The 23,092-nt window shown below is 36.6% G+C and overlaps 1 protein-coding gene across 1 annotated transcript in view; it reads right to left on the bottom strand.

Moving 5' to 3' along the window:
• COL14A1 (collagen type XIV alpha 1 chain) overlaps window positions 1–23,092 on the bottom strand; it is a 111,131-nt gene that overhangs the window by 56,859 nt on the left and 31,180 nt on the right. The window contains exons 9-21 of the mRNA XM_072327548.1: window positions 22,638–22,799; window positions 21,208–21,359; window positions 20,137–20,266; window positions 16,095–16,240; window positions 14,732–14,861; window positions 11,395–11,534; window positions 10,201–10,327; window positions 9,180–9,319; window positions 5,857–5,989; window positions 4,773–4,856; window positions 3,843–3,985; window positions 1,812–1,941; window positions 893–1,015 (exon numbers count right to left, since the gene is read on the bottom strand). Coding sequence (XP_072183649.1) covers window positions 893–1,015; window positions 1,812–1,941; window positions 3,843–3,985; window positions 4,773–4,856; window positions 5,857–5,989; window positions 9,180–9,319; window positions 10,201–10,327; window positions 11,395–11,534; window positions 14,732–14,861; window positions 16,095–16,240; window positions 20,137–20,266; window positions 21,208–21,359; window positions 22,638–22,799 — 1,740 coding nt within the window. The remainder of the gene's footprint in view (window positions 1–892; window positions 1,016–1,811; window positions 1,942–3,842; window positions 3,986–4,772; window positions 4,857–5,856; window positions 5,990–9,179; window positions 9,320–10,200; window positions 10,328–11,394; window positions 11,535–14,731; window positions 14,862–16,094; window positions 16,241–20,136; window positions 20,267–21,207; window positions 21,360–22,637; window positions 22,800–23,092) is intronic.

Raw genomic sequence — 23,092 nt, forward strand, 5'->3', positions numbered from 1 at the left:
TATTTTAGTCCCTTAGTGGTCACAGTTTTGTTTGCTATCAATAGAGGACATTTTTCTAAAGAACTGTGAATGAAAATAGGTGCCTTGTCTAGCTGCGATGTGCAGGTGGTCAGATGCAGTATAGACAAAATGATCCATGAATAAAAAGGCGATTATCTGGGACAAGTAAGGCAGCAGAAGTAAGTCAAAGAAACGAAAGCTTTGTTTGTGTTGTAAGGGGATGGAAGTCGAGGACAGGAGAACTGTAGAAGAGAGGTACAGGAAAAGAAGAAACGTAGTTTCTGAAGTAAATGGGAGTCGGGAAAAAATGACATAAAAAGACAAATTGAGAGAGTTAGGTTTGATCAACACTATGAAGGAAATCTTATGGGAATCTTACTGCTGCCTACAATTACATTATGGGAGGGGTAAGCAAAGATGTACCATTTTCCTGAGGCAAACAGGAAGAAGACAAGAGGAAATCGTTAAAATTCGAAATATGGGAAATTTTGATTAGATATTAGGAAAAGCAATTTCAAAGTGAAAGCAGTCAAAAACTGAAGCAAATGCCTAGAAATGTTTTGAAATCTCCATTCCTGAAGATATTACAACCTTGGCTGAACAAGACCCAGTGGCACCTCCTCCAAGCTGGCTCTGTTTTGATCAGGGAGCTCAAAAGAATTATCTCCCAAGACCCGTATCACTCTGTAACTACAAAACTCTCATATTCAAAAACTGAGACATCAAGTCAATATAATTTTTTTAAAGAGGTAACTGTAGCTAATAAATTTATTACAAAACTAGAGAAAATATTGCATTAAAGTATAGAACATGCTGTCAAAAGCAAATGACAATAATAATAATAATTAAAAAAAAAACCAAAAAACAAAAACCAAACACTCTAAAAACTCACTGTTGATAGATTTGTAGACAATTCTGTAACCCATAGTCGGTGACGGTGGGGCGTCCCAGCTAATACGTAATCTGTTGTACCATTCGTCTGAGACACGTAAATTTCTCGGAGCAGATAAGGGTACTAAAAGGAAATGAAACCGAGCCTTTACAAATGTAACTTGTACAAACACATGCATAAAACTCAAACATGCACATGAAATACATGAAATATTCCGTTTTCTCAAATTTGTGGGCAAATCTGCCAGAAAGAACGCTTTATATGAAATTCCTCCTTGGAATTCTGCTGATAGATTAGTGTCAGTGTACTTCAGAAACTCTTATCAAGTTATACTAAGAACTAATCAGGACCTTTATTCAACGAACCATGAATTTCCAGATAAATTTCCAACTATGTTCACAAGGTTTTTTATTTAATGTAAAGCAATTCAGTAATGATGCTCTTTCATTTATATAGTCTATTTCAACATAATTGCACTGAAGTTTTCCAACTATAAATCCTGCTCTTGTTTCTAATTTCTAATGACCTTTCCGATGTAATGATCTCACACACACACACAAAAATTAACACATTAACAGCACAATAGCTTGTTTGATGCAATCCCAGCAGGCACTATTTACATTATTTTCTACATTTGCTGGATTGTCCTTTGTGAGCTATCTCTCTCCAGGATTTACCAGTTTCGCTACTCGGTAAGTTTTTCTGAAGATTCACTATACTTAAAATTCAACCTGTCAATTAGAAGCAGGCTTCACTTATGAATTGAGATTAATATAAAGCTCTTAAATCATATTCATCAAGCAAAGTAAGGCCATGTTTATACTAAAAGATACCACTACAGTCAGGGATAAAAGACCAAAAGAAAGAGCCTTTGTTCATACATATTCTGGTTCAAGAACAGCAGAAAGTTCACGCTTACGAGTTTTGCCAGGAGCTGAGACACTGACTCCCTCCCCATCAGCATAGATTGGAGTAATTGTAACTTTGTATTCCGTGTCAGGCAGCAGGGGCTGAAGCAGAAGTGTGTTCTGTCTCCCAGGCACCATTATCTGGATTGTCAGGATACCAGAAACAAGTTAATGATTAGGGCCAAAAACTTCTTATACCATAGATGAAATGAGATTCCGTTAGTACTTGTCACTAACATTTTAATCTCGGTGACATGCAGAAGCCTGAATGGGAGCTGCCTGGCACACGAAGAGGGCACAGTAATAGATAGATAGATAGATAGATAGATAGATAGATAGATAGATAGATAGATAGATAGATAGATAGATAGATAGATAGATAGAATACGACCTAGCATTTCCTGTACCAAACCTGTTCTTTGGAGTGATATTACTGGAAGCACCTGTCCCTAGGTTCAAACTCTTATTTTGGATCCTCACCATCTCAAGCCCATTGTGTGAATCTATCCCCTGAGCCAATAACCTCACACATTTGGCAAGAAGCTGACAGACCTACAATAAGCCACTTCAAATCAAGAGGAAAAAGCAGAAAGTGAGCCCCCAGGGGTTTTGTTATTTTAAAGAGAGATGATCTGTCTGAGGATGCTGCATCTAAATTTTCTGAAGCTGATACTCAGAAAAGAAGAAAGCTTTTATCAGATCTAATGCTTCAGGACACATTTGAGCTACTTCTAATTTTGGCAAGGGATACATGGAATGACATTAACCTACTACACCCAGGTGCTGAGACTTGTCAAGTAAATGCTTGATTTGTTTTTCAAAATTGGAAATTATATTAGGAAAGAACCACCTAAAGACATATGCACAGCCTTCTGTGTTAAGGTCCTCTGCACATGTACTCTAAACATGCAGCCCAAGGTTCTGAAAAGACCCATCAAAATTTTAGGTTTTTAGAAGAGGGGATGCGAGCACTGAAAATTCTCATGTTTCACAACAAGATCTTCCACAGGACAAGATGGGTTTTAACCTTGTGAAAATTCTTGGCTTGAAGGAAGTAAAAAAATGTGATCCTTCCAGCAAACCCAAGAATGAACATGTAATTTAGGGGTTGACTCTTCTGTAGGGAAAAGTATCTTATTACATTTCTTGTCCTTGATTTTCAGCCAATTGTATCAAGGATTAAAAAGTTTATTAATATTTTTATGGAGAAGGAGGAGTAATTGGAAATTAGACATAAATCAGAGCCAAGAAAACTAAGTATCCACTACAGAATTGTCACACTATGATATATTTATGCCCCAATTCCACAAAACTTTTGGGTTCTGTTTAAGAAATGTAGTTAAACATATGAACACTATTTTTATTTTTTTTTTCACATCTATATTGCACCTCCCAGGTGCTTGAAACCACATGAGAGAACACGTCTCTTCAGTTTAAAATGTGCTTAATTTTAAGTGTGATCTTAAGTAATTCTTTATTAAGTACTTACGTATGGGATTCATTTCAAAAATGAAACTGAATTGTGACCAAAGATGATACGACTTGAGCGTGTACTTAAAATTAAATAATTTGTGTAACTAGAGCCAAGACACCTACCTAATATTATGAGGTTTTGAGTCGATTCACTATTCCTTCTGATAGCCAGAACTTAACTACCATTTCTTACGGTTATCATTTGGTTTTAAAATAATAGTCATTGAGTATTAAAACAATACAATAGTCTTAAGATTTAAAACAAATAAAAAGCATATAAATAAATAATTAAATGATCCAACCTTGTACTCATTTTAAAAAAAATACAGGAAGGGGACAGTCTATTAACCTTCTTAGGTTTAACCCGGCATTTGACTGTTCGTCTGTCATGAATCAGGTGCCACGAGAATTACAGTTCTGAAGTTCTATCTCAGAGTAAAACCAAGTACAAATCATTTCTGATCACAACAGGAATGCTTTGCAAGAAGAGATCATGCCTTTGCAATTATTAAGCAACCTTTTCAAGTTTATGAAACCATTCATAAAAAAGCTATACAGACCGTTCTTACCGCTTCCTCGGCACGGTCACCTGTGGCTGTGAGATAGGTCACTCTGAACTGCTGAACACTGTAATCTGAAATGTCCCACACCGCCCTCAGACTTGAGGTCGTTTCATCATCTATAACAAGATTTCTGACTCCTGTTCGAAAAACTAAAGCCAAAAGTAATTCAATTAGAATTTTATCCATTCTGTTTTTGGTACTAAAATTGTGCTGATTATCACTAAATCTGTTCTAGGACAAAACCATTCAGTTCAGTCGTACATGAGCTTAACCTCATATATGAACATTGTGATTAAATAATAGCTACAGGATAACTGCTATACTGCCATTAATACGTACTATCCCATTTGCTTTATTTGTATTACTTAGCTTATGGAGCATTATAATAATAAAAAACTAACTGCAGACAGGATATTACGGAACAAAAAAAATGCAATTCTGTTGATTTATAAATTTCAGTTTTTAAGTCCCAAGTAGACGAAGAACACTCAAAAATGTAACAAAATTCTGAAGAATATCTGAGTTCATGTTTATGTTCATGCTTACAAGAGACAAAAGAGTTAGATTTTCCAAATTAGGCTCAGTTTCTTTGTATTCCTATGTAGCATCTCTGGAACCATTCAGATTTCTTACACAGCATAACAGGTTGGCTTCTGTCCCACATGTAGCATGTACAGGAAGCTGGCTACACAGAGAAGCATGGTGGAGGAGCACAACAGCATGCACCTTTCACCAGTGATGTTCCTCACCTGGAGTCTACACCTCAACAAGATCTTCCATGAAAGTGTGTTGGCCACAGAAACCATGAGGACTTGGTGTGTTACCACCCCTCAGTACTATCACAGCTCTCTGCCCCCAGATCTGAATGTGCTAGGTTGCAGAAAGCCTCAGTTCTTTGTCTTCAGTATTTGAACTGTTTACATTGATTTCATTTACCTGCTATGGTGGGCTTAGGAGTTGTGGTAGTGGTGGTAGTAGTAGTGGTAGTCACAGTGGTAGGTATTGCAGTAGTTCCCGCAACTGAAAAACAATACTCAGCTCACAAACAATCCAATAAGACAAGCCACAGTATTAATCTTGTATTCCTAACTAAGACAACAAAAAGACGTGTTGAGACCTACAAATATCCCACACACTTCAGGCATTTCAGAGATTAAAAGGGAACTATTTATTTCATTTACTTGAGGCACACTGATGTGCAGGAGTAGTCCTTAGATCTAGAGATACGACATGATTATAAACCATACAGTTAAACAAGAATATGTATAGTCTTCCACATTTCTGTCTTAGCTGAGAGTAGTGGCCTCCACTTCCATGATTTGTTAGAGTTGTCACATTTACTGAGCTGAGCACTCTGTAAAGGTGTTCACTATTCTCCAAATGAAAACTGAATGCATGCTCAGTAACAACAGGCAATGCCAGCATCATCAGGATGGGCAATGACTTCTTAACAGGGGACTGAAGATTAAGCTTGCAATCAATAAGAATGAATTATATTTTTGAATCTACATTTGAAAAATACAGTTGTTTACTTCACAAAATTGCTGGCTACCATTTTGGTTACAACTATAAATTACACTGTATATGATTTATAAGTTTTATCTGTTTTACTTCTGTAATAATTTCAGAGGATACCCATGTAACGTTTCTGGACACTTATTTCAGCCAAGAGTGAACACCTCTCCAGTGAGTATAAATTACATAAATGGGAAAGAAGATGGCATAGCATAAATGCCAAGCATTTTCAACAAAATTCCTGTTATATATTAACATTAAAATAATTATTGCCTCCCCTCAATTTAATATATGTCTTAACAAAAAACTGTTCCAAGACTAAGAGTTGAAATGTAGAATGGAATAATATATTTCCAGATCTTATGGTTATTAATACCACCGTAACAGAAAAGGAGTCAAACCATCACTTTGATTCAGTGCCATCTGCTATATAATATCAAACTATACATTAAATTTAAATTGTTTAAATGTCTCTCTAAAAATGATATTCAAGAGTTTGTCTTACATGTAGCTCCAAGAACAGCAACAACTTCACTTTCAGTTTCATCGTCAAAAACTGCCAGCAAAGAAACTTCATATTCTGTGTTGGGCAACAAACCCTCAATAACATAACTGTCTGCATCTCCATTTAAGACAACCTAAATAGCAAAGCAAGATCAAAGAAAATCACTCAATTAACTCACACAAACTGAAGTCAAAGAAGTCAACATAAATCCACACTCAGGTAAGCCCAAATAATTTATTTACCTATGATAAAAATTAAAAGTATCACAAAGCAAGACTGGAATAAAAAACAATGTTAAGAAAATTTTAAATGAATTTATTATCTTGTGTCTGGCTTGATTACCTTTACATGCAACCTTACTCTTTCACATACAGTTGATGAACTGCTAGAGCTCAACATACGTATTTCATTTGAAAAACTTTAAAATTAAAAACATTCCTCACTGAAAGCAACAGAACTGTGAAAGTTAGTTTTCATCCATGTTTCTACCATTCAGTCACTGTCATGACAAGCACACTTAGTATCTCTGTAGCTTTGCAAAATGCTGTTTCTTTATTAGATATATAATCTGAGTTATGATTCCATGCATTTGAAATCTATGTGAAAAATACAGGTAAATGCACTCTGCGACTGGTTGCAATAAATGTACAAGGTTACTACTAATTCCACCAAGCCCTATGTGCCATAAATCACTACACTCTACCACAGACCAACAGCACATCAGCTCATTCTTCAGTAACCACTCATAAGAATGAACATGGTTACCTCTGACAGTTTAAACAGAGGCTTTCTGCTGTTTTTGTTAGGTCTGCTTCACGATGATTGAGCAGGGTGAGGGACAGCTCATACGATCAGTATTATGGATGGATTTAATATGACTACACATGAGATGCTGATCTGTTGCAGGAAACTGGTTGCAAACTGGTCAGGTGTAATTACTGGAAGGTGTAATTTTTTCCATCTAACAAAGCTGGATCCAGAAAGGATGTCCATAGCCAAAGAAATCAAGCAGACTGCATGCTGTTACAGAAAGAACATTTGTGGCAGACTTGGAGATTTATGGGAGATGTGCTGTTGAGAAGCTGGCTATATGTCATGGCATTTTAAAGAGTAAATTTCCTTATTTCTACCTATGTCAGCAAACAGAAGATTCACATGTGCTATGTTAACTGTAAGAAGAAAGCTATTCCTTATGATTTTTTTGTTTCATAGATTTTTATTGGAAGGGGTCAACATATGGGTATGGAGTTAAAGGAACTGTGAAGCAGAACAGGAGGAGACTAGATTTCCTAAGTTGGCAAACAGGCACAGTCCAGGGTATATATATATATATATATATATATCCTTGGGAAGAGGGACTCATTAACTAATCATAGGCTTTCTGAACTCTGATACAGAAAACAAGTAAAAATAAATTAGTTGGGCTCATGTCTTCTACAACTATCAGATAATGAACTGGGCAGCCCATACTGTGCACTCTAGCATCTATTTTCCCAGGAAAAAATCAGAAATCAGCTTCAGTGAGCCTAGCTGTATTCTAAGTAGGTATAAGTAATATCTTTCTTTCCAATTCCCCACACCCTCTAGTCATATGTGTCAACATAAAATTCCTACGTGTAGCAACTATCTTACACATAACTTTGGCAAACTTTCGGCAGCACAGCTTCTAGCACTCTCCACTCCCAGCTAATTTAGCCCACAGAGATGAATGCAAAAAAAAAGAACACAAAGAGCTGAACTTTTGAAGTACAGAGGACAACTAACAGAAGAAAAAACAGTCACAAATACAACAGTGGAGCAGCATGCATTTCCTACTTTCACCTACAAATAAAAGGTCACCTTTAAATAAAGTATTCCAGCTCTTCTATGCTAACATCCCACTATAGTCTTCTCACACATCAGCAGTGTGGGTGAAGTAAGTTGAGGTGTGTGTAATTCTCAACACCATTCCATGACCCCACTCAGCTAATTGGCAAGTTGGGTCTTGGGAGAAAGGGAGAGAGTGCATGTTTTTTCTCTGCATGACTGATCACTTAGCTGGGAAAGAAGCTTAAAAAGGCAGGCAACAGCCCGGAGGTATTGTGCTATCCTAGGCATGACCCCACTAGAAAGGTCATGCAAGGAGAACAAGAAAGCAGCTTGGGTATTTTTAATATTTTCACACAGAGAAAATATCGAGGCCCCCAGGAGTTCTTAATGAATACACTGAGCAAATGAAACTATACAAGTTCAGATATTTTCCGATCACTAATTCTCATACTCAAAGGATACCACAGACACCATTAATCTCACCCCTTCAAAAAAATCACAAGGTTTAAAGGGTCTGACAATTACTCTTCGGAGCTCAGCAGAAACATATCAGTTCGGTACTGTGCAAACAAATCAGAACTGCAGGAGGATGCTGCGAAATGACCTGTGCCTGCTCTCCCATCTGCCAGTTCCTTCTTTATCCTGCTCCTTCCTGTAATTCCTGTCAACAGTTTGCAGGACTACCTCTTGCTGGGTCAAATAATTGGCCTCAACTAAATCTACAGAAGATGACACTTAACCTAATTTTGAAAAGACTGGTCATCTTTCCCCAACATGCTTTCTACCTCAATCAACTCTTTTCACACCTAGCCTTTCTTCATAGTGTTTATGCCAACAGAGCAGGATGTTTGAGATGTTATAAAAGATGGAAGAACATGAAAGAAGAAAGTACTATGAGGGAACAGATAATAAAAGAGACAAAATCAGTCAGAATACAAACAACAGAGATTCTGGAAAGGGAGAGAAACCGTCTGTTGCAAAATACTTGGAAAGAGCTAATAAAACAAAAACAGTTTAATAGGAGGAAAAATAATTTAATAATTTAGACTAATGAAAATGGCACTATGGCCTATAGCAAAAAATAAAACATAAACAGCTAAACTTTTACCTTTCAAACCTTTTGTAACTAAGGCTTGGTGGTCAATTGTAATGTGACCAGCTTAATAGACAAACATGGATCCTTATGCAATCATATCACAGCTCTGGCTGAGTTACCACCATCTTCTAGTAAAATGAAAAATACAAACCTCTAAAAACTGAAATAGCTCCAAAAATCAAAGCTAGTTCCATGCAAGTGGCACAGTATAGGCTATTATTCACAAAAGTTGTATTCTCACTTCATCTTCAAAAATAAAGTGGAATATTGGTTTGATTATGGTTTTGAATGCTTTGTAGTAGGACAGACCTTTTTCCAAGCCAGTTGGTCAGGCTCAGTCAGCAGAAGTTGATGCAAAGGACCTCAGAATCTAATTTCTTGTCCTGTTTCATACCCTCAAAGAGTCAAGGCAACTCACCTCTTCAGATTCCCCTCCATCCAAAGGAATCCATGCCAATCTGTAAAAAGCAATATCTGAGGAGGTGGGTTTCCAGCTGACCCTAAAACTATCTGTTGATGCTTCATCAACTTCCAAATGCTGAGGAGGTGGAACTTTTCCTGCACAATATCAGACAAAAGAAAAGTGATAGTAAATTATTATCTGAAACTTACACAACATCAAGAATGCACCATTTCATTTGTTATTTGTTACAAAGAATAAAAGATGGAAGACAGATGACATGCACAGAAGATTCTCTGCACACTTGTACACTTGGGGAAGTTTTTTTTGCAATTGGAGGGGGAAATACACATAATATATGTTCTTTATCTGTTCCAACTGTACAGACTTCCTTTCTCCACTGGAGTAGCTCCATGCAATCTTAACTCCCTTTCCTTTGCCCAGACCTCTGTTTGCCATGCTCCTTTTTTTACCACCATCTCAAACTACATTCCTAATCTCTGCCCCTTCCACACACTGTCTGTCACACCATTTCTGTTTGTTATTTGAATGTAGGTACCAGCTTCTTGTTCTGTACATGTTTGGTCTTCTTTCTCTTCCACCTCACATTTCTCTTTCCTCCCTCAAAGTCCTTCCCCTATTCTTATGTTGGAAAGCATTAGTAAGTGCCATCAGCCATTTGTTTAATTCACCATTTGTAGAAAACTGTTACAAAACCCACAACTGTACTAAAAAGACAATTGTATTACTACCTAATTGCAATAACATATACTTTGACTGATTGTGAAAATAATCCAAAAATAAACCTTATTAACACTAATGCTACCATGATGTCACATTACTCCCACAACTAAGGATGCAATTGGTCCCACAGTAAAGGCATAACAAAGTCAAATACTCCAGTGAAAATAATGGAAAGCATCCCATATCTGTGAATCCACTATCATAGATGTTTACTGTTACCAGCCACGTTTTCCAGTAAAGGATGAGAACATCAAAATTGTTCTTGGAAAGCCTTCAAAAGTTTGGATATACTTACTTGTGGTAAAGCTGCCAGTAAGTGGCTCAGACTGTCCTTCATCATACAGGGAGAAAATAGCAACAGTATATTCTGTAAGGGCTGTCAGACTTTTTAAAGTATGTGTCGAAACAGGACCAACTTCCACCTACAGGAAGTACAATATGCAATACATGTTGATCACACATTAGGAATAGATCTGCTTAGCACCACAGGAGAAATGCAACCAATGTAGAACAAACAAAAGAAGTGCCACCTGCTCTTTAAACAGACATACGGGAATAGCTGAAAGGTAAGTAAAAAGCTACTGAACATTCTCACATTATAAATTATATTACAAGTCTAATATATTCAAAGCAATTATCATAGAACCATAGGATATCCAGAGGTGAAAGGGACCCACAAGCATCACAAGACTAGATATGCCCCAGAAGAAAACACGATTACAGGCTGACACACAAGAGTTTTTTAAGGGCTTAAGTTATATACTACCACTTATTTCGTAATGGAGCTGGCCTGTCTTAATAATCAGAACCATTTACTGTGATCTTTAAAAAACTTTTTCTGCATTCTTTTGGATTTCTCTGTTAATACAATTCCATCCCATCTTTCATTCTGTGAAAGATTATTGATGTTAAAAGATATTATAAAACACCTTTAGTAACAAGTGACAACTAAATACTGCATAACTTTTAAACTGCATAAGTTTAAGTTAGAAAAATTGTTACCATCATTCTGTTCAAGTCAGATGCTGTTTCTAGGAAGCAAGTTTTTAAAATCTAATTACTGCAATACACGTTAAGAAAATGTGTGGAAGCCTTCAGTCTTTTTGAATGACCTTGCATTCATGCCATATGACATTGAAAATCTTGTTATCCAGACCAAATCAAGAATAAATGTTTCCATACTAAATATACATCAAGATCCTGATCCTACAAACCATTATTCACTTGGGTACTTTCCTTCAGTTCAAATACATCAGGAATGACTACTCTCATCTGTAAGAAGCATACAGTACTGTGTCCCACACGATTTCTTCCAAGTGGAATTTGATACTAAAACAAGCTCTTAATAGCATTAAGTTTCAGAATTCTTTAGCAAAGCATTTCTTACAGCTCACAAAGTAGCTTTTGTTTACAAAGGTTACACTTTATAATTACAGAAGTCTATGGAGGACTGAGATTGGTTAAGAAGAATGAGGAGCTAATAATTTACCTCATTGGTTTCTGTTCCATCTGTTTTAACGTACATGATGCGATAGCCCTTCACATTTTTGGAAGCAGGATCCCACGTTAGCTTAGCACTATTGTGGCCAACATCAGAAAACTTCAAGTTTGATGGGGGACTTAGAGGTACTTGAGAAGGAAAGAGAAAAGATCGTGGTTTCAGTTGCAAAACTTTTCCTATCTTTAAATTAAGCCACAGATTTTCCATTTAAATATATATATATATATATATATCAGTCATTTTAATTAAAAGATACATTCTCTTCATCGATGGAGCTACATGAGTGCTTTAATCAGGTAATACAGTTTATCTCTTTGCTGAAGTGGAACCATGATAGGTGTATCTTAACTACAACTGAAAAAGAAATTTTGCTCCTGCTCATACTGAATACAACCTACACAACATTTATAAATACATTTATGTTTACATTTGTATAACAGTGTAACTCAATTAGATCTGTACCCCATATACAGTTGTTTTCCATAAGTGTTCCATCAACAGATTTCCTGACAGGAATATCCTGACAAAACATCTTCTGACATAAAAGCAAGTTTGTACAAAAGCATATCTCATTTAGAAGATTGCTGAAGTTGCAAAGTTGTTTGTTTGTTTTTTTTAATGTCTGCTTAACCTTTCCCATTTTTTACACCTTCTCTACGTAGAATCTGTGATTCTGTGAAGGCTGTATTTGGATGAAGCTGTTTCCTAACAGCAACCCCAGTTAAAATCATATTTATAAATTATGCCATTCATTGGCTATCATGAGCTGGAGGAAAACAAAGTCATGCAACAGTCTCAGATTGCTTTAATTTTCCTGTCATACAAAAGGGAGCAATTTGGGTTGTCTCTGCTACTCTGTATTACCCCAACATCTGTTAATTTTATCTGAGTTGATCCTGCCTTCACACACACACTCCACACCAATCCACACAGAGAGATAAATATCATCACTTCAGAAGTTGTTTCAATCATATGAAAACACACGGGAGAAAGAAAATATTATATGGGCTTGATATTTACTGCCCTGGAATCTGCAAGCAAATGCCTAACCACCTTAGGAACTGTCAAGTCAACCTGGCTATGAGAAAAGAGAAGATGGGAACAGACTAGAATTATACTAGATAGATTTGCCACACCTTCTGGCACTCAATATATTCCTCTGACTCAAGTGAAGGGAATATCATGTGCTGGATTTTGTTTCTACTTTCTATCAGTCATGGGATTCACTTCAATTCACCAGCCTGGACACACCACAGAATGCTTTAGTTTCAGCTCTTCCCTATTGGAACACAACTGCCTGACAATATTGCTCACAACCGGACATGCAGTCCTGCCACCAGAATAATGTGATGTTTACAGTGAGAGCTGGATAAATCCTGGCCCCTGAAAATACTCCACCCCAGAATAAGAATACTGATCATGCCTGTTTGGCACAAAGAAAGGTTTCAGTCCAGTCACTGACACAGATGACACAGTGAGTAGAAGAATATAAATAATAAACACAGACTATGTGATACTACATGTAATGCAAATTAGACAGATCATTTCATAGGCAGATAGATATGGTCCAGGAAGAAAATACTACGTAGCCTGTTCTTTAGTAGGAAGAGAGAAATAATCCCAGAAATTAAAATAAATATAAATAAATATTAAAATCTGAATCAAGATAGAGAAGACACTATCATTGGACACTGACATTTGTGACACGCGAGCTCATAAAGAGCTTTCTTTTGGCACAGACTGCCAAATGCCTGAACAATCAAAACCTGTTCGAAGATTATTTGAATAACTGCCTACAGAAGATTAGAATTAATCCCATGTCTTATTACATTGCTAAAGACAAGTTAGCTTTACTGAGTCACCTTAGAAATAAATGAAGGTTGCAGGGTACCTTTATTTTTATTCTGGTCTGGTAACAGCAATGATGATGGCCTGGCTAACATATGTTACTAGCTCCAGTGATCAAACACTTAGGTCATGAATTCTCAGCTCTTGCCAATGTATCTGGAATTTGTATGTGATCATCCTTCCAATATGTTAGCCAGGTTTAGAGCTGAGCAGCCTCCAAGATCATGAGACATGAAGTGAATTCAGACTGGCACAGTCAAAAACTACACAAACTACTGTTTAGGATAAATGAAAAACAGATTATTGGGCAGATATTAATCAAAACCAGGAACAAATAAATTTTAAAAAAGGAGAAGAAATGGGAGTCAAACAATAGGAGAAAGGAGGACACTGAGAGAAAAGTCAAAGACTTGATGCTCTAAGCATTAAAAATCTTCCATGCTCTTTCCAAGCCCACAAACATGCCCAAGCTGAAATAGTTCTCTGTGTGCTTGTCTGTCTTCAACTGTCCTCTCTGTCATAGGTGTGGGTTTTCTTGTTGTTATTGGCCCAAAACCATTGACACTCTTAGAGATGACCCAGTTCACACAGCACTCTTGGAGCTTCTTGACCAACCCTGCAAGGCCTTTGCTCCAGCCCTTCTTTATTTTAGCACTCACATGACTGAACTTCTCTCACCTACTGCATATGTCACTTCCACACTGTCCTACTCAAGTCAGGAACACAAAACAAGAAGTAATCGCTCCCTGCTGGGAACAATAAAAATATCACTGAATGCAGTCCCAGAAATATTCCTGCAGCACAATTGCTTATTTTCAATTCCTTTGTCTTTCAAATGCTGAAGCTATTTAGAGAGCTACACAGTACAGTGCTGTGTACAGTTAGTAAAGGACAGAATTTAGCTGGCAAAAATCTTACTGCTTATTAAAAACACGTCATCTATCATGAGTGCACAGGCACTTTCCAATCCCTCATTTACCAGATGTTAGGCAGTGGGGGTTGCACAAAAATCTCTTCTTGCTTCTTTTCCATCTGTACTGTCTACTGCTGAGCTAGAGGAAAGAATTTCTCCATCTGAGCATACTCCCTCACCCAGACACACCTGGTTCTGTGACTGTAGGAGACTAAACAGTGGTCTCAGTTTAGCTTTACAAGGTGACCTTCAGTCAACTTCAGCAAGCTCAGGAAACTATCATTAGTTCCACTGAATCTACAGGGATACGCACAGTGTAGTACCACTACCAACGAGAGAAAGGAGTTCACAATTCTGTTCCATAAATTATTTTTTTTCCAGAAACTCACATCCTATGCCTCTATAAATCCACAGCATTTGCATTAAAAAACAGAAGTACAGTCGAGACCTTGTCCTATGGACTATTCAAATCGGATTTTAAAATCTGATGTTTTTTCTAATACGAGCAAAGATTATTCTAAAATTGTATTAAAACTGAAGTGAATATAGGCATGTACTACCCACATGTTGTTTCTTGTCCAGTAAGGGGATCACTAGCTTCTTCTCCAAACATGGCATAAACTGTGACTGTATATTCTGTATTTGGCAACAGTCCATCCAGCTCAAGTTCAGTTGAGGCCTCCCCAATTTTTATCTAAAAACACCATAAAGAGAAAGACAAATATTTCTGAATTGGCTCACGATAGTAAAGAATACTATTTGCACACAGTACATTAAATTTCATGTGATCAGATGTTTTACTGAGCTTTTTTCTGATGCTAAATTGCTAAAACACCAAAACATGAAGGTTAAAGGACTTTAGAAGTAACTAACTTGTCTCATCAGCAATGACACAAAAACACTCTTTAGAACATGCAGCTACTATTGGCCTTTCACTCCCAGCTACACTTTGCCTCATTTTCAGCTTTTTAGAGAACAAATTCATTTCCACGTGCAGGAAGGCTCAGATTTTCTGATTGCCATTTAAGGTGTGTAATTGCTTTCCACCTCTTCAATGACAGACACAGAAACACAGTTGGCTTATTTATTGGAAAAAAAAAGTCTTTCATCAGGTAAGGCTCAGGCCTCCTGATTCAATTAGGTTTCAGGGAGAGACTCGTTTTGCAGGGACCGCAAGTCTACACATGTTTTTGGTAGCTTGCTGCACTCTTCCTACATGTTTGCATGCCCTAGAATGCTTTGTAGCATTCTTTCTTGAACAGAGTTGCTACATATAATCAAATATATAGAAACTGGAGCATAAGAACTTATAAAATCCTGTCCCAAAAGTTTCATTGGAACTACATTAAAAACTATTTTTAGTCTACTGCTCTTAGTATCTTACTCATGGTAGAAGATTGTGCTTTGCCTTGCCTCACTTCATTTTCCTCCTAAAGATACCTGATAAAAGTACATTTCTGAGGGAACGCATTATTGTTAAGCAGAAAAAAATAATAATGCAGTAGTACAGAACTGAAAGAAAAGCAATAAATGGGATATTTGCTAATTCAATTTACTTCCATGAGATCAAAGGATAAACTTCATATTATTTTGATAGCACACAGGAAATGTCTTCCTCTTTCTTTCTTCCTTCCTTTCAAGTGTTTGCTTTATAAGATAATGAAGTATTAATGGCACATATTATTTCAAGAGCATCACTTCAATTCAGATGAAATTGTTGTTTTTAATGACAATGACATATAAAAATAATCAGCTGGTACTTGGCCTCTCTTCATAAAGTCAAACACTACTAACATTACTACTTACAGCAGTAATGGAAAAATAAAGTATTTGCTCATAAAGTTGAATGTTAAAGGCCAAATGCATTACTCTTTAAAATACTTATTTCTTGAATAATTATTATTCAGATGAAAGCTCAACACATTACCTCCTTTTCATCTGCAGCCAACCCTTCTGTCAGGGGAGCATACAAGATCATGTAACCTGTGGCACCCGCTACTCCATTCCACTTTGCTCTCATGCTGCTGTGTGACACATCGTACAGTTTCAGATCTGATGCCATTGGCAAGGCAACTACAAAAGAAAAGAGACAGACACTTCAGTTATCTCACCTGAATGTCCAGATAGTTTTCAGTTTATTTTACCACGGAAAACACAAGGGAATTTGGCTATCTCCAAGCACAGAAGTGCTGTCTGTTTCCCTCAACTATGAAGAGTTAATTAGTACATAAATGTCTGCAGAATTATAGAAACAAGGAAATTCTGATCTAACCAATTCCAATGCCAGGGCAGAGTTAGCCCTTGCAAATATCTGCAGCTCTTTGTCTTAGATGGTTTTGAACATTTCCATCAGGAGGCTTCCTGTTCTTTAAGCACCAAATCATTCCATTCAGATCTTACCCTCCCTTCTCCCTGATTTGTATTCAGACAACCAATTGCTATTGAAGAATGGGCAAGGTTGCTAAAACGAACAAGCCCCCAGAGGTGTTTTTTTTTACAGCAATAGTTCCCAAGCCAGGGTGTGGGAGAAACAGCCTTGATGTAGAACACCCTGGAGGAAACCCTGAATGAGTAAATTGCACGCAGCAAAATATGATGACCACAAGCTGTTGTGTGCTTTAATCCTGGAGAGTACAAACAGACTTCCAGGCCTATGTCAGTGAGATTATGCAAGATGAGCAAATCATCCATCACAAATCTTGGTGAATGCTAATCTAGTGAGTATGACTAAGCAGGCTGAATGAAATTCAAACATTATTATGAGATTTATTTGTGGATTTATGACACTGGTAAAGCAACACAACGCTAAGCCACGTCCCTGATTATTTCTTTGCATGTCTGTAACTCTTTAGAGTAGCTTTTTTCTGACTGTCCTCTTTTTCTTCCCCTCACAGGCTAACATTCCAAGGCCTCTCCATTGCTTTTGATACCATCAATCCAATCATATATCTCTCCAGTCATTGAAGAGATATAAAGGAACTTCATCTGTTTCTTTGGAACATACACATGGAAAATATTCCCTGAAATGAATTAAAGGGATTGACAGGTAAAGAAGGCACTGGTAATTGATATTACTCCTTTCCTACTAGAAACTCAAAGAGACTATAAAGGATTGCATGTTAAGGTTCAAAAAAACTCTACTTTGCATTTTGCTGAGAAATCTGATATGCAAACACATATTCAGAAAATAATTCTCATTACAGTTCTAATAGTTCAAGGTTCTAATCTCCTTGTGTAAAGAAAAATTGTAGCCTGTTTTACATCTTCAAGGAGGTGTACATCTATTAGATTATGTTCAACAAGCTCTAACAGAGATCATATTTTCCTGTACACATAACACACCAGCCTCATGCTTTTTTCTGCACTGTGGCTGTTCACTCAGCTTGTTGGTAAACCTGGACAAAGGTTCAGCTCTGGCCTTTCTTTTGGTTTCCATTTTCAGGTTACATACCTTCACTTCCAAACTTTTCAGACTACCTGCTTATGATGCTTAGACTCTTAAAGTCTACCATATCCATACTTTTAAATTCTACCATATCCATCTCATATTCTATATTTCTGGGTTTCATTATAAGAGGAAACTACCCACAAACATTTTCTATTGACTTTTGTTTCCTCCCTCAGAGGGCTACTCAGATCTCTGAAATGCTATAGAAAGAAAATAATCCTGCTAAAGTATTCTGAAGGTGCTTTCCACCACATTGTCTGATTCCTGTTCAGACAGCAACTATCACCTGTATTATTGCATATTTTTATTGTACATATCTCCAATAGAGGTATTCTCTTTATAACTTATAGTCTTAATAGGAACTCCTAGATACTCTAGTAATAGAAATAGCATTATAATATTAATAATATAATATATAATTATTTAAAAAAAATAACAAAGAAGTGACTGGAAATTAAACAAGGGGTGTTTTCCACTGTCATTTTCAGCTACAGTGTTCAGAATCTGAAATATAAATATATATATATAGGGTATAAATAGGGTATAAATATATATGAGGTACTAGGGTTAGGCTGCACTTGGACTTGATGATCTTCAAGGTCTTTTCCAACCTGGGTAATTCTATGATTCTATGATTCTATAAACAATTAGAGAATGCCAGTTTGCATCTTAGACAGTCTTTAGGTTATCTTCATAAAGCCATGGGGATAAACTAAACCACAAGTATAGTGAAAAACAACTGGAATAAATTAGAACAGAAAAAAACATATTTGTAAGAAATTTAAATGTGACTGTATTTCATATTTATTTCTAGCTAAAAGTGTCTCTTAAGTCACTTTTAAATATTAAGTAGTAGCATTATGCATATTTTGTGTGTGTGAATACATTTCACACACTTATGACTCACACAAAGGCAAGAATGCAAATTATAATCTTCCATAGTTCTCTATTAGGATAGTGATAAAACTTTTAAACTGCATAATTTATGTCATCTGAAATGATTGATACTTGCACATGTCAAACTATTACTTCTACATGCCATTAAAATGGTTCTTGATGCTACATGACCTTGGGGCGTGATCTGATCAGATCTCAAAGTCAGTAGAGATGGGCTTAGTCAGAACTTGACTAAGTGACTTCAAAGAAATACCAGGTGCAATAGGAAAGCTCAGTAAATGTCTCTGCTTCAATAAATTAAACAATTTCTAACACTGTATTACAGGGTAAAATAGGCTGGAGATGAAATCTGGGGAGACTGAGACAAAAATGCAAGTCTCAGATAATTTTATATGATCCTTTTTTATGTTACTTTCAAAATGGCAAGATTAGCTTTTATAGAGAACCAAAGAACTATTGAGGATGGAAGACATCTCTTGAGACCATTTAGTATACTTTCTCTGTTCAGTCAGGCTCAGCTACAACATGTTGCTGACGACCACATCCAGTTGGGTTTTAAATATCTCCACAGATGTAGACTCCACAGTCTCTCTGGACAGCTTCATCCAGCATTTGACATGACAGTAAAACAATGCTTTCTTTCGTTCTTTTGTTTCCTTCAATGTTTTTTTAATTTGTGCCCACTGACTCTTGTTCTGTCAGTGGGCACCACTGGGAAAAGTCTGGCTTCCTCTGCTTCATTCCTTCCCACCAGGGATTTTTACACATTCCTATGGTTTCACATAAGTCTTCTAATCTCCAGGCTGAATAGCCATGGCTGGATGAGCTTCTCATATTATGAAAGATGCTACAATCACTTAATCACCTTTGAGGTCATTTACTAGACTTACTTTAGTAACTCCCCATCTCTCATTTACTTGAGAGTCCAACACTGGACATAGCATTCCACATTTGGCCTCACCAGTACTGAGCTGAGGGGAAGGATCACTAGCTGGCAAAACTCTGCCTAGCGAAGCCTGGAAGCGCTTCTGTAAGGGCACTTGCTGGTTCATGTTTTGCTTGTTGTTTACAAAGATAATCAGGGCCTTCTCTAACAAGATACTGGTGCCTGGGTTTATGCATGTCCAACGGGAGAACTTTGCACTTTCCTTTTTTGAACTTCATGAGGTCAAGCATGATTTCCCCTTCATAAACCTATGCTGATAGAAATTCAATGGAAATCATTGAGAAAGTAACGTACAGATGTGACCTTGAAATATTTGGTACTGATGGGAATCACATGCAGGTATTTCTGGTCCCACCTAATGTTCCTCTCATTAGATCATTTTCAGCTACAAACCTTATTTATAAAGCTTGGTTCCCACAATCAAACCTTAGGAGTGTTCAATACAACAAAGTTCAGCCAAGAGATAAATAAAACCTTTCTCAAAGATCTGCAGAGCATGCAGACTCAGGAACTTAGCCCAGAATTAATTCAAACAAATTAATATAAAACAAATGCATTGAAAGGAGCTAAGCTTAACAAGACTCCCTTCTCTAGTTCTCCTTCACAGATACTAATGTTTACATGGTATGATTAAATGCAGACAGTCAAATCCATAGCAAATATGATCAGGATACGCACGTGTAGTTTCAGTTCCACGGAGGCCCTCACTAGCAGCATTTGAGTAAATTGCAAATACAGCTATCTGGTATTCAGTTAAAGACATCAGGTTCTTAAGAACTGCCGTTGATAAACTTCCATCTACAACAACCTGTTAGGAAGAAAGTTCAACTAAATACACATATGGCAAATTAACTGTATAGCTTTCAAATCAATACATTTCTCTTTTACATGACTTTTTAACTTGCAGTTAACAATCAGTGTACTACAGTTCAATTAATATACTGAATTTGCATCTGCTACCTTTGTGTACAGTAAGGCATCTGAAAAAAAAGTATGTGCATAATTCAAATGTTTAGCTGACGTAAGTAGCCATTCAGAATGAAGATATTGTTTAGATGAGTGTATGCAATGCAGTTTAACTTTGTGTATTGCTCACTTTTTAATAAAATTCCTACATTATCAGAAATATTCCTTTAGTACTACATACATAAACACCGTACTGCCAGTTGACAGTGATGCTAAATCCAGTGTTTCTAGTGAAAAAAAGTCTTAACATATATCCTTAGCAAAATCCTTTATCAGCATTTTCATTTACTTTCATGAGCTGCCAGCCGAAGCCAAAAGCTTATTCTAGTGCATTTTTTGCCTACCTCCAGGATGCCACTAATTCCTATGTAAATAAGCATCTCTGTAAATTATCACTGATTGGATGTGGACATTCCAAAATATAGACCCATATTTTCTTCCTTTTCCGAACTATTTGCTCTTAGAACCCAGAATCTGGCTTACCATCACCTCATACTTCCACTTTTGAAAACAGAATAGCACTGGGGAAGTTGCTACAATTTGTTTCAAGTATCCATGTGTGCAAATAAAATGTAGGCCCCTTCCAGAAGGCACAATTCAGCCCTCCCCTCAAAAGTACTCGCACATTTATAAAACATTTACTTTACATTACATGACAGAAAAGCAATATGGCCCCAACATACGTGATCATATTTATAGTGTGCCTCAAAGCCCATAGAGGGAATTTTGCAGTAGATTTCAATCAGGCCATGGATTTTCTGTCTGGTTAGTTCTTCCTCTTACCTCTTCAGGCTGTCCTCCTCGAGTGGGATAATACACAACTCTGTATTTTTCCACTTTGCCTGGAGCATGCGTCCAGCTAACACGGAATCCTCTAGCTGTGATATCAGATGTGACCAAATCTGTGGGAGCTCCAAGTGAAGCAGCAATTGTTCCTAGGTTACAGACAACAGAAATTTCTTAATTCTCCTTTGCAAAATATGATTATTTGGTTTGCTGTATTTACTGAAGCTGCAAAGATCTCTCCTCATCAGTAAATCTAACAACTGGCTATTGCACTTTTATTTAGGTAAGTTGCAATGGAAACAAACAGTTAATAATAACAATTGCTGCACATGGAGCTCCCGCTAGAACTAAGCCTCCCTAGTACTGCAAAAAGCTTTATATGAAAGGGGAAAAAATACAGAACTAAGCCTTCCGTCCTTCCTCCTATCATTCTTTCAAGCTTCTTTTCTTCTTCTTTTTTCTTTTTTCTCCCAAGATGCCTTCCTCTCAGTTATGAAAAACATCCATGTACATAAACAGCTGTGATCTCCTGTGTTCCTCTGCAGGTCAGAAACTGATATACTGGCTGAATTAAAAACTGAAACCACACTAACATACATTTTCCACTGAATTAGGTAGAAATGCGCGAAAGACAACTTTCTCTACTGATAATCCTTAGGAGCTTATTGAAAAATTACTCAAGTGTGTCTGTGATATCACAGAGACACAAACCAAGCAATATGAGCAAACTCCACTGAAGCCATATAGAAAGAATTTTCTCAGGTAGAAAACGTACAAATTGCAGCATAATTGTACAAATTCCTCATAGACATTTCTTCTGATCAGAAAAGCCAAAAATACTGTGGTTGGAGAGGCCTTTTTTTTCTTTTTAATATGAGAAAAGCGTTGTCCACCATGACCTTTTCTTACACTCTAAAATTTATTTGAGAAATGTACTAAATGAGTAAGAAAAACAAGTATCATCAGAAAGGTACAAAGCAATCTTAAAACCTGCAAAGTTCAAAACCTCAGGCAACATTAAAAATAGCAGTTTTAGCTATTATAGCAGATAGAAATAACAGCACAGAAGCAACAATTCCATGCACAGCTGTTAAACCAATTCACCTCCAAAGCTGTGTATTATTACTTTTTTCCCCTTGCTCACTACTTGGAGATCAATATAGTAGTATGAAATTTTGTTTGTTTGTTTGCTTTATTACTACAAAATATTACAACATTTAGCACTATCAAAGAAAAAGAGCCAAAGAGTAAAGACATCAAAACAAAAATAAAACATACCTGGGAGGATAACTTCCCTGACAGTTTACCGTCTTGAGTGCAAAGGAATATACAGTTTGACTTAAATGCCCAAAGCCAGTTTAGAACTGCAGATATTCAGAAAAGGATTTGTAGCTGTAAGTTGATACCAATATTAGGTTAATTCTTACCTTTGATTTCCTTTTCCTGTTCCTCTACTCGTGAACACACTGTTCTGGTAAGACCTTCAACAATGGTATTCATGAAGTTGAAGTCAGCAACATTGTAAACATGTGTACTGTCAGGTTCAGAGGCAATTTCTTTGAGTTCATTTATATCTGCATTCTTCACACCTTTCATTGAAAACAAAAAGAGAGTATTTGAGACATAAAAGAAAAAACATCTTGTCTGGATAGAATCTCCAATTCTTTCTATTTGTTTTTCCAACTGTCTCTTGATAATGTTGCATGCAGGTATCCCAGTAAATTCCAGTGATTGTTATAATTTGCTGGGTAATATACTAAAGAAAATTTAAATTAATGGTTATACTGACTGGATAAAGATATAAAACAACACTTACTTACTATACAGGAAAACACATACAAATATACTGAAGTATAATGTAATGTAATGGCACACTATATAC

The sequence above is a fragment of the Excalfactoria chinensis genome, chromosome 2 (genome assembly GCF_039878825.1).
Source record: "Excalfactoria chinensis isolate bCotChi1 chromosome 2, bCotChi1.hap2, whole genome shotgun sequence".
In the NCBI taxonomy this organism is placed as follows: Eukaryota; Metazoa; Chordata; class Aves; order Galliformes; family Phasianidae; genus Excalfactoria; species Excalfactoria chinensis.